Here is a 12,780-nt window from a genome sequence, read left to right as displayed (position 1 = left end):
AAACTCTAAAAAGAAACAGAATGAGAAAAAATATTTCAGTCACATGTAGGAGACATGAAGAAAGAATGACAAAGATTGACAGACAGACTAAGAGGGAGGCAGGAAGAGGCACTGCTTGAGGTGCAGTCAGACCCTGTCAGTCCAACAAGACTGAATGATTGACGACTTTTCTATCCTCTGGCTTATATCTTGAAATTAGAGGATCATTTAATGTGTTGTTCATCTGGTGATCTGTACATACACAGAGAAGAATCAACATGATCGGTAGTGTTGGTGGATTTATCTAAAGAAAATGACACAATCAAGTGGCCTCTAGCTGCAAGACATCCATTTATTATGAGTATAAACGCTATGTTCGACCGACTGTCAGTGATATCAAAGATGTTTTTGCAAACGTGTCCTCAGCAGCAACATCACAATTACAACACACTAAACATACAGATATTAGAAAAGGCATGAAAAAATGACAAATGAAATGAAGACGTCTTAATAAGACATTAAATGAAGAGAAGAATGGCACCAGTCACAAATACCAAGATCCAAAAGAAATCAGTCAAAATAGAAAACATTTAAATCTTTCTCCTTCAAAGTCAAATAAACTTATATTGAATTCATATAGATTGGCTTCTTTCATTTTAAGTGATTTTGAAGTTGATTACATGCAGAAAGAGCAGCATAATTACATAGAGAGTTCTGGGAACAAACCACAGCAATTACATCCTAATTTCTTTCACTTTTACTTTTGCAAAATGACAGGTCTCAAAAAGACCTTTGTCTATTTGGGTTTAGTGTGTTTGGCTGTGAGACTTAGATTAAATCATTCATTTAAATGGGAAATGGGAATAAATGACAGCAGACGAGGAAACCCCTGTGTGTGCGGTGTATTTGCATATGTATATGTCAGATGAGGTTCCTATGGTAACCATCGAGCGACAGCAGCGTCTGAGAATGTGTTATCGCACGCTGTGTTTGCCAAAGTATAAAGAAAGGATGAGCAAAAAAATTCAAAGAAAACAAAGTAAAAGCACACAAAAGAGATTAAATGAAAGTTTGATGAAGAGCACGAAAAAAAAAAATTTCACTACTGTGAGCAGCAGATTGACAGCTTCTCCTCTTCTCATTATTTCATATTTGTGTTCTTTGTGTGCAGGTTGCACTGATGCAGAGCTCCACAGTCTGGCTGCCAGACTGAAGGACTGGTTTGGAGTTCTCCACCTCGATGCCAACAGAGATTTCAAATCCTCTGACAGCTTTGACTCCACGACTGGACGTGAGTACTTCCCTCTGCGATACGTCTGTCTGTGTGTGGACGTGTATTTGAAACCCTTTCTTGAACACACACACTTCCCAGTCCTCATGAGGGCTGCCATTGTTGTTGACAGTGACCCTGCTCTGTTCTCTGTGATGTCAACATGTCTGAACACATCTCTGTTCTGCTCGTGACAACACTCACACACACTCAAATCGCAGTGTGCTGCTGAGAAGAAATAAAAAATGTAATGGATGTGTTCTGGTGTTTCTAAAACTTTTTCTTTCTTTTTTTTTTTTTTACTTCTCCTTCTCTTTTCTCCACTAGACTTTGATACCAGCATCTTGCCCATTTGTAAGGACTCGCTGGGCTGGATGTTCAACAAGCTCGACATGAACTTCGACCTCCTGCTTGACCAATCAGAGCTGAGTGCCATCTACTTGGACAAGTACGAGTTATGCATGAAGCCTCTCTTCAACTCCTGTGACTCCTTCAAGGACGGCAAGCTTTCTAACAACGAGTGGTGCTATTGTTTCCAGAAGCCTGAAGGTGAGGGAGACAGATAGAGGGATACACATTTTATTTGTTGGAAATAGAAGGAGGGTAAGAAATGGAGCAGAGGAAAATAAGTGTTTTCTTTGTGTTTTCATCAATGTTATAAGGCATATTTAGGAGTATTTCATTAAAAAGGGAGGTTGTAAAATGTGAAATTTGAAAAATCTTCAGGTTTGATCATTTGAAGATGTTTTTGGCTTTTTCGAAGAAGAGTTCAAGTACAGTAGGGAATATGTAAACATTCTGATGTAACCATAATTACACTCATGGGAATGATCACGGAAAAAAAAAACAGCTCAGTTTGTTTCTGTAGAACAAACATAGTCTCTCTAGCTGCTGGCATGAAAGAGTAATTCCAATGTGCCTAAGGAAAAAACCTAAGGACTTCTTTACATTTTTCTTATACATTGTAAAGATGACCACTTGAGTTCTATTTTCCTCTTTTCTGAGGTTTTGTCCCTAGTTAGAGACCTTCTTGGCTATTTTTAACAGCCATGCGTAAAGCTTTGCCTATTATAGCTTTTATCGACCTCATGCACAGTCGTATGCGCCAAAAGTGCTGGCTTTGCTGCTGGCAGTTGGTGCACTTTGGTGTTGTTTCAGCTGGTCATGCTCTTCTCAGTTTTTTTTTTTACCTATTTAATACTTACAGAGCAGCTGTGTCCATCTGTCAGTAGGTCCAATCACTGCAAGCATTTCATGAATCCTTCAACAGAGGAGCTTTGAGACTCCCAGATGGCACAGCACTCATAGAAGAAGACTGCTGAAACACATTGAAAAGATCATAAGTTTAGCAGGAAACCTTCCAAAATTGTTTTTTTTTAACTTCTACTGCTATTCCAGCAGTAGAAGTATCGTGTTTGTATCGTGTAACACAGCAACACTTGTTTAAAAGATAACTGGAGGAATTCAAGTGTGCTTCAAATGTAAGTATAAACAGTTGTAGCAATGTGTTGATTTCATAGTTTGTTAAAATTTTATTATGAGGAAATATTTACTTCAAATTTGCTTGACAGTAAGCAGATTTTTATGATACTTGGAAAAAAAATCTAATTATTGTGTTTGTGTGGCCAAAACTGGACTTTTAAAATGAAATAAATTGAAATCTTACGAAATTTGGATTCTCAAAACCAGACAAATGCCCCCAGATAATGCAGATCCTGCATGTATGGACTCAACTAGACTAAATTGGGACGAGGCGCTCTGCACATGCTCCAAAGTTCCATATTTTTGTAAAATCAGTAAAGCATTAGTTGATATTTATACATCCAAACTCCCAAAAAATCTACTGCCATTCACATATTTGTCTGTTTCTAATGCAAGATGGCTAAAGACAGCAGAAATAGAAATTTAGTTAGTGTTATCTGACTAAATCAGCAGGGAAGTAACTTAAAGACAATGTCTGTATAGGAAATTCAGCTCTACTTACATGTATGATGATCTCCCACAGAGAAAGTTAGAAGGAGACATACTTCAGTCAATAAACTTATTCCGCTCCGGTGCAAGTAAACCGGTACAAGGACATATATGGAAACACAGCCAGTAAAACAAGAAAAATAAATGGACTGTATTTGTATAGCGCTTTTCTAGTCAATCTGACCACTCAAAGTGCTTTCACATTATATGTCACATACACTCATACAGCACGCTACACACTGCTTTTTGTTCTAATCATTCACACACATTCATACACCGTATGGCAACGTAGGGTTCAGTGTTCAGCCCAAGGACACTTCAACACGTGGCCTCAAGAAGTCTGGAGTCCAACCATCAACCTTCTGATTGGCATCTCAAGCAAGTAGTTTACAGATCCTTTTAAAGATGGTAGAAGAAATTACAGAAGAAAAAACAAGAAAACTAAATTCCTTCTTTTATGTTTTCAATAAAAAAATTAACTGGATATTGAGTGAGTTTTCTGTAAATAATTGATCTTCAGGTTTTATGAGCACTTGAATCCTGACGAGTGTGCCGTCAGTCACTACTCACACAGTTGGAAAGCCAAGAGCATCTGTATCTCTTTCTTCTCTTGTGTAGACAGAATCTCTCCACGGTGTTCAGCAGACAGGTGAGGACAGCTGAGCATCAGTCAGTTACATGGCGCACCATTGACTTGTAGACATTGCCAATAACTTAGGGGAAAATTCCTTTGGCATAAAACCCTAGAGCGATCATTAACTGCAAAGTGGCTGAAAGAGCACAGCCTCAGAAAGTAGATCTGACTCTAAGCAGTCAGACAAATCCTAAATGGCGTGCTGTTCAAATCTATATTCCAAACTCAAGTGTATCCAAAGGGTTCTCCTGCTCAGAGAACTCTGAGGGAGTTCATTTCCTTTATTTATTAGTGGATACCTGTGAAACTAGCCACAGATTCTCAGCCAAAGCTACAGGTTGTAAAGGTAGAGAGATAAAACAAAAAGAAGCAATAAAACAATTATCCCTCTTCTCTTTTCATTCATCTTTCAGCTAAAGGGAAACTCCTAATTGGGATGCAAATTTTGGCTATTGAGCTGTGCTAATATGACTGCATCCTCAGCTTAGCCTTATTCCAATGTTATCAAGCCATTAAAAGCTGATGAAAGAAACACAGTTTGTGTAACCTTGCTTAGAGGGCACCTCAGATCTTATTGGCTTTGTCACAGTGATCACTAAAAGAAAATGACCAAAGTTGTGAGACATTCAAAGTTATTTTAGGATTCAAGGTCCTGTGGCAACAATGTTGCATCAATTGTAACTGATGGGTAAAACAAGTGTGTGGTGGTTAAAGGTAATTATGGCCTGAGGAGGGTATTTAATAGATGCACACAATGACTGTAAATATTCTGAGTGCTTGTAGATTGCTCATTTAGGAGGATTGATGAAAGAATGTAAAGAATTGGGGGCTGAGATAAGAAATCATTATGCTACAGAGTAACTGTAGTACGCTAAGACAGAGAGAGAGAGAGCTGGTACAGTTTCCAGCTGTATGGAGGACAGAAAAAGCTCCTTAATGAGCCCACTATGTATCTTCTCTTGTTGCAGGACTGCCTTGTCAAACTGAGAAGAGCAGGATCCAGAATCAGAGTCGAAGAAAGAGCCTCATAGGTCAGTGTGAAGAAGTGTCAGCTGCCAGTCACCTTCTCATTTTGAAGCTCTTGGGTGATAACACGCATATACCGGCAGCTCTCTTCAATATCTTGAAATGGGAAAGGGGAATGATAGACTTAAAATCCACACTGTATAGCACATCCAGGCATTTTTATACACTAGTCACCTGTTCCCAGCAGGCAGTTTGGGCAGAGCTCCAGCTCACATTGAAACAGCTTGAAAAATGAGCTGGGACTGGGTCAAATGAAGGTAACAGAAAATAGGTGTGTGTGTGTGTGCGTGTGTGTGTGAGCGGGTGCTTGTTTGTGTGTTATTGAGAGTGACTGCTTCCTCTTAAGCAGGATGTATGGTTGTTGTCCTGCAACCTTCACAGCAGTAATTGACTGTTGATCTCCCTCTGTGAATACACAAGAACGTAGGTTGTAGCTTCAGGGCATGTACATGTTACTTCTGCTGAGCAGAGATCAGATTGCATGTTCCATTTTTTTATCGACATTATGTTCTTAACCTTTCCTAAACTCTCTTTCTCTTTCTCTTTTTTCTTTATTCTGTTGCTTTCCATTGTCCTCACTTTGTCCCTAGGCTCTTACATTCCGCGCTGTACAGAGGAGGGCTACTACAAACCAACCCAGTGTCACGGCAGCACTGGCCAGTGTTGGTGTGTGGACAAATACGGCAACGAAATTGCTGGCTCCAGAAAACAGGGCAACCCCAACTGCGGTGAGACCACACACAACACAACAACACATGCACACATTGAGTTTTTTGGAGCAGAACAACAGACTTTGTTGTGTCGTGTTTTCCCCACCGGCTCCCATTTACCTCACTGTCACTCAGTGTTAGTGTTTGGATCCAGACTACTGGATGTCTGTCTTTTTTTTCTTACTTTGCAATCTGATAAAGATGAAACAAATTGTGGAGTTTCTCACAAAAAAACTAACTTACCATTGACAGACAGAAAGCAGATTTAGTAGATTTGCTATACTTTTCCATTCAGTAGATCTCCCTGTCTGCCTTTATCTTTAGCAGTCTCTACAGATCATGTATTATTTAAGAAATGCATACTATTGGGCATGCCTCTGGAGCCAGTGTTGCGGGCTCCGATATGTCTGATTCCATCTGCTTTGGATATACTGCTTAGGTAGATTTGATAAAAAACATCTTCTATTTGAAATTCAAGTAGAAATGTTTGCCCACTTGTCAGCAGACAGCAATGTCAGAAGAAATATGTTCGAATTTGAATTTATAGCAGGGGCTGAGTTGTACCTAGTGGAAGAGAGTAATCAAAACCTGCAGTCAAATATTGCCTTTCGACAAAAATATGGGTGACATATTGTGTTGTGACATATCAAAATCATGTTTTACAAGCCAGCAGCAGAAATTCAAAGGAGACGATAAAAATGTCAACAGCAGCACTTTGCTGCAAGTCAGTTGTTAAGAGATTTCACTGTGAAAAAAATGGACAATAACATGCAAGAAAAAATACAGGTCGATATACTGATTGCCATTCAAAAAGTAAACTCACAGGCACAGCTTACAGCTCACTCCAATGCCAGTCTCGTCTAAAGCCAGTAATTGCAGCTTCCAATATTGATATGGTGTCCAGCCACCATTCATACACACACACAAAAACATACAAAGCAGCAGTCCTTTGTCTCTTGTCTAACAAGCTCATCTAACTCTGGCAGAATAGCCTCAGGCAGGAGCACCTTGGGGTTTTCCCATTTCCCCCAGCAAACAACAAGCACCACAACTCACCACTCAATAGCTCAAACACAAGGACATCTAAATGTGCCACTTAACCACAGTACATTTGTACACATGTATAAGTGGCCAATTTTCAATTGAACTCTTTGCAGGTTTTCTGCATTCAGGTCTCCAAAAATGCACATAGCTGCACGGAGCTGGTATAATATCTCCTGTTCTCAATATGATTACAGTTGCTCCAGTATTCAGCGACCATTTGTCAAAAACCACTGAAGCGAGTTAGGTGACAAGCAACCCCTTGGCTCGTCACTGTGTTTGGATGGAGGAATAATCAACAGGACGCTGTTCATCCCCTCTTTTGTTCTGCTGATTATTGTCCGAATAGGAACAGAATGCACTGGTCGGTCATTCAGTTGATTTATAACTATTGACTCCTAATATAAAGAATTTACAGCCTTGGTAGTGGCTCATGCATACTGGGATGAGGAGCTAAATGCTAACACATTTTAGGCCTTGTTCTGAATGACAGTTCAAATCTGTATTTGGCAGGTTGCTTCTAGACTGATTTTGTAAAGTTTAGATGTCAAGAACTTCACGTGAAATACGATTTTTGTAAATCCGATCCAAACCACATTTGTCGGTACTCAGAGATGTGATTGTAACCAAATTTCGTCTTTGTGTGGATGCAAAAGCTGCTCAAATTAAATTTCAAAGTGTTTGTTGCAAAACTCCCAGTTTGGCTCTAAACAACAACATCAAATCCAGAGAAATGGCAGCGTACATTTCTGCACCGCAGAAATCCCTCTGTGCTGAGGAATAACTCTAAATGTCTGAATCTATCCTATTGTTCTTGACTCAAGGATAGTTATAAGCTTCTAACATGTTTGTCTGTGTTTTTGGTCAATTTATCTGCAGACGAGGACCAGGAGACATCAGGGGATTTTGGCAGCGGTGGTGCAGTCATTCTCCTCGATGACCAGGAAGAGGAGCCATCGCAGAGCGGACGGAGTGGGCGGCAAAAGAAGAGGCGGGGCCGGATCCACCCCCGAGGTACCATAGAGGATGACGAGGATGAGGAAGAGGACAAGGATGATGAAATCGGCTACATTTGGTAGCTCTGCTCCATTTTACTTTGCCATCAGCTGACCATGAAACTCCGTCAACTCGGCACAGATCTGAAGCCATTCCAATGTCTCTTCCTCCAGTTACCTTGGCAGCAATCCATCTTTTGGCTCCTGAACCTGCTCTTGTAATCCCCGCCCCTCATCTAAATCTCTCTCTTCAGTGAACCGCATACAAACTCACTCAGTTTCAAGTGTTCTGCTCTTCCTTCAGACAGAAAAAAGGAGAGCCTGTTAGATTTCTGCTCAGTCTGTCCACTTCCTGCTTCTACTCTCCCCAAAATCTTCAATCTTGAACCCCTTCAAACATTGACAACCCTCTATTATCTCTTCTACTCCCCTTACATCTGTCCTCTCTTTATTTCCTTTTGCTGAATGTCCATATCCGTGTCTCTGGTCAGTCTGTGAACCCAGCTGCATTAGCTTGATGTATTGGATGTAAATATGATTCCTCGAAGGAGGCTTGATTGTGGATTCCCTTTCCTGTTGATCCATCAGAGGTTCATTCTTATGTTTTGTGTCCCACCATCGAGCTCCTTCCAGTGTTCAACCATGTCTCTAGAGAATGCTGCCACAGTTTCAGGCTCTGAGATGCTCCCTTTCCCTGTTATTCCATGGAGGACTGTAAATTTACTAATTGTTGATCTTGAATGTCCCAGAAAGCCCAGGAAGCACTGAAATTAATGATGTATTGTCGTTGTTGTTGCATGTTTCTCATCGTGTATCTGTAAAAGAGAGATTTACCTGGCCAGGTCCAGCTCTATGCATCTCAAATCAGAAAGTGATGCCTATTCGGCTGCTACAATACTTGTTGCTATGTTGATGCTGTCTAGTGTCCTTTTGGTTCTTCTCCCAATCTCAGGAGGTAGCAAGTTGCATTGCAGAGAGATAGCAGGGTAGTCAAGCTAATTGCATGGCCTACAGTGCAAATCTGTGGCATCCCAGCCAGCTGTTCTTTTGTTAATTGGTCAGTAAAGCTGCTGAGGCCTTTTGACTGTGCACGGACACTAGAGGAGGAAGCTGCTCCTGAGCTGGGAGGACATATGACGTCAAGCAGAGACAAGACTCTGCTCTGCCTTTCGACATTGGATATGTTCAGTGATTTGAAATTGAAATCTTTACCATGTCAACTACGTGAACTTTTATTTGTAACTTTGAAAATTTAAGTAAAGTGGCACTTTCAGTGTCTTTTGAACCTTACAGGTCTGCGTCCCCTTGTCTCTTGTTCTCTCAATGAACTACTTTCAGCACAAGCCTCACACATTTCATCTCATTTCTCCCAACTCATAATAAGAATCTGATGAATGACAAAACACCCCTTGCCTCAATTTGAAACCACAAAGACATCCACACGAGTTTCTCTTTTTTTGGTAGGTTTCTCTCTGAAGACTGGACTTCTATGCAGTAGATCCTTTTCTGACCTTTTCCAACCTTGAGAAAGCAGCATCCTCTGTTAGAAGCAGACATAAATGGTAGCAGCCAAAAGAATACTCTTATCAATGCCTTTGAGAAAGGAGAATTACAAAGCTCACAGCGACTAAAAAGAACATAAAAGCTTAATGAGAGTTTTTGTAATATCGCTGGCTAATGGGACAGCTGACCCCACGAGCTTGAAATAGCCTGTTCAGCACTTTGAAAACACACTGTACCAACAATCAGAGGCTAAAAGGACAACTGAATCTTCTGGCTTGGAAAAGCCTATTCAGCAGTCCACAACAGACACTGTCAGACAGAACAGACAACTGGCTTAACAATGTGCATTAATTATTCATGGAGCTGTGAAGGGTGTTCTCTCATCAGTTCTGGGACCCTGGCTGGTGTTTTATCACGTTGTGTCGTCGGGCTTCTTGATAAATGTTTCCAAGAAAATGTCCCAATTTTTTCAACTTTCCAAGCAGGACATCCTGCTTTCTTTTTATAAGTATTAACACAGCATAGTACGCCATATTGGATTCATTTTTTATTTATTTATTTTATTAAATGTTTTTCACAATCCCAAATCCCAAAAAGTTGAAACTATAAAGAATAGATAAATAGATACATTAAATTAATTAATTATTAAAAAAAAAAAATCTGAATTAAAGGTTTGCAAATCTCATGAATCAACATTTTGTTGAATTTGAAAGCGGGACGTTTTATCATTTCATGCACGATTTTAGCTTAAATTCAATGGTAGCAAAATGTCTCTTAGAGTTTGAGACAGGGCCGTGTTTACCACTGTGTAGCATCGCTCCTTCTTTAACAATGGTCTGTAAATGTCTGAGAACTGAAGGGACCAGTTGCTGGACCTTTGGGAGAGGAATGTTGTCACAATCTTGTCTGATGTAGGACTCTAGCTGCTCAACAGCTGACTGGTCAAATAACTGGGCTCCCCAGACTCTTCTACTATGAAGTCAAGCTGCTGTAATAGATGCAGCATACAGTTTAACATCGTCTTACTGAAATATGCATGAACATTGTCTTGCTGAAATATGCATGGCCAATGCTTAAAAATATATAATCTGGATGGGAGGATGCCCAAATTGCCAGTTACATATACTAATACCCACCCCCATATACCAGAAGAGATACAGGCTTAAGACCTTAGCACTGTTAACAAGCGTATCTGCACGATAAAGCTTTAACCTGCATTTGTGCACAGCACAGTGAACTGTGTTCACAGACAATGATTTTTAAAAGTGTTCCTGAGCCCATGCAGTGGGCAGATAGAGTCATGACTGTGGTTAATGCAGTGCAGTGAGGGAGCCTGAAGATCACGGGCATACAGTATTGGTTTCTGCTGTGTCCCGTGTGAACAGAGATTTCTCAGGATTCTCTGTCTCCTTTGATGATAATGTGGACAGCAGAGGAATATTCAAAGTGTTCGCAAGTTTAAATTGTGGAGCATTATTTTGAAATTGCTCCAAAATAGTTGTGCCAATTGCTGAACCTCTTGCCCATCTTTACTTCTGAGATACACTGCCTCTCTAAGGTGCTCTTATTAATACCCAATAATGTCACTGACCTGTTGCCAATAATTCTGAGTAAGTGCAAAATGTTGCTACCACTGTTTCTTTTTAGTGCCACTTACTAATGTTGCCCCCAGGTAAAACAGCTTGGCTGGCTCTGTCTAAATGTCTGAATTAGATCACTAACTCTTGCAGCTTTCAGTGGAAACAATAGCAGGAAGTTACATTAATATTTCAGACAGGGTATCATGAGGTTAAGAAACAACAACGGACACATTCAAATAATCCCATAATGTGCAATCACATATTTTATCTGATGGCAGTTAATTTGGTAACATATCTATTATTCAGTGCTAATTTTCTACCCCTGATGTCCTCACACACAAACACACACAGCCTATTATCCAACAAACGTCCCTCTAACTTTCCTGGACTGAGTCATCCTCATCACAGTAAGAGCAGTGTGTCGTTAGTTTTATCCTCAGGACACTTCAATGTTTCATTTCTCTATTACTTGCTTCTTTATTTTCCACAGATGTCCTCCCTGCTGGGTGGATCCTCCCACTGGCCAAGGGTCTCCATGGAGACTGATGATGCATGCAAGTCGGGCTCAGTGTAGTTGGTTGTGATTTTTTCAACAATAGAAGTTTGCTTTCTTCTCTTGATTATTATTGTCCTTTAAGATGCATGTGTGTGTTTACCCTTATTTCATTCTCAGAGTTTGTGAGTTGGCTGCCATAGCTTTAAACGTGACGGCATATTAATACCTTTTGAATGTCTGGCTTGATCGATTATCTCAATCAATTTCCTTTTTAAGCCTTAGCAGAAGATGAACTTTTTTTTCAGAATGTTAAATTATTCCTTTAATCCGCAATGTTGCAATTTACAACAGAGACTGAATTCACCATTTGACAGATCAATGGATTGTATTAAGAAACCAAAAAACAACCTCAGACTCGTCACTGATCACTGGCTATCATATTTGTTGCATGATATACTGCAGAAGAATTGTGCTGTGTATTTTGATTTTGGTAAAAATGACACAAAGTAAATGCAAGTATTGCCCCTTGCAGTGCCATTTAAGAAAAGGTACTAATGATTTTGTTTTGTATGCTCATGTCTTTGGTGTTTCATTTACTTAAAGTTACTTATAAAAGCATACATACACAGTCTTGATGTATCAGTGGTCATGCACTGTCCTGATCCATGCCTTACCCTGAACAATGGCTCTCCCTCTCTGACTCAAATGTTTAGCTATAATGTACAGATGCAGAGTGTCTCCTAAAACTTTAGGACATTGACCAGTTAAGTGCGGTACCAAAGCAGAAAAACCAAGACAAGCTGCAAATGGTGCCTGTTCAAAGCTACTATATTTCACATATCCACCATGTAACCAGGCCATGTGCTCAGACAGCCACTTTGCAGGCAAAAAGTCCAAGTGGCTCTCCAAAAGTCATCAAGGTTCAAAGCACACCTGATTTTTCCAGGTATTTTCATTCTAGCTGTGTGATAACTGATTTAGACCTGCGGTCCCAGGAAAGAGCAATTAACTACGTGTCAGGATGGAAACCCACCTGTGCTCCAGAGCACAAGGACCAGACTAAAGGATCACTGGTCTATAGCCTGCCTATGTAATTGGCAGAGACATTGTAATAAGTAGGGATCATCTCTCCCTAATCTGTAACAGTCCACGACTTCCACTCACTCTCGCTTTCATGCTTGGCTGCAACTGAGCCAGCTAGCTTGTGGAGCCCCTGAACAGATCAGACCCCCCATGCCCCCAGGCAGAAGTATCTTGGATCTTTCATTTCCACATGTTGCCCAGTCAACACGATTCCAAATTTGCAAATTACTGCCAGGGAGCTCTTTCTCGAGCTGATAAATTAAACATCTCTGGCAGTACGGATTAATTAAAATAAAACAGTCTAGTGTGAAGTCAATGGCAGAAAACACCCAATACATATATTTTACTTATTTAAATGTTCTAATTCAGAGCTAACTCCACCTTGCCCACCAGGAATTAAAATGCCGGTGCCACTTTGAAACTAATTCAATTTATTTCATGCGGCGCAAGTTTTCATGAGCAAAATGTGACACCAGTGCCCTCTGGTGGTGT

General features: G+C 40.3%; 1 protein-coding gene across 1 annotated transcript in view; it reads left to right on the top strand.

Annotated features, from left to right (window-relative positions):
• Positions 1-8,916, top strand: part of spock1 (SPARC (osteonectin), cwcv and kazal like domains proteoglycan 1) — a 128,783-nt gene extending 119,867 nt beyond the window's left edge. Inside the window, exons 7-11 of the mRNA XM_075481323.1 lie at positions 1,151-1,270; positions 1,577-1,798; positions 4,823-4,885; positions 5,471-5,608; positions 7,511-8,916. Coding sequence (XP_075337438.1) covers positions 1,151-1,270; positions 1,577-1,798; positions 4,823-4,885; positions 5,471-5,608; positions 7,511-7,710 — 743 coding nt within the window. The 3' untranslated portion in view covers positions 7,711-8,916. The remainder of the gene's footprint in view (positions 1-1,150; positions 1,271-1,576; positions 1,799-4,822; positions 4,886-5,470; positions 5,609-7,510) is intronic.
• The last annotated feature ends 3,864 nt before the right edge of the window (positions 8,917-12,780 follow it).

Source organism: Odontesthes bonariensis, chromosome 13 (assembly GCF_027942865.1).
Source record: "Odontesthes bonariensis isolate fOdoBon6 chromosome 13, fOdoBon6.hap1, whole genome shotgun sequence".
Taxonomy (NCBI): Eukaryota; Metazoa; Chordata; class Actinopteri; order Atheriniformes; family Atherinopsidae; genus Odontesthes; species Odontesthes bonariensis.
This window is presented reverse-complemented; position numbering and strand designations above follow the sequence as displayed.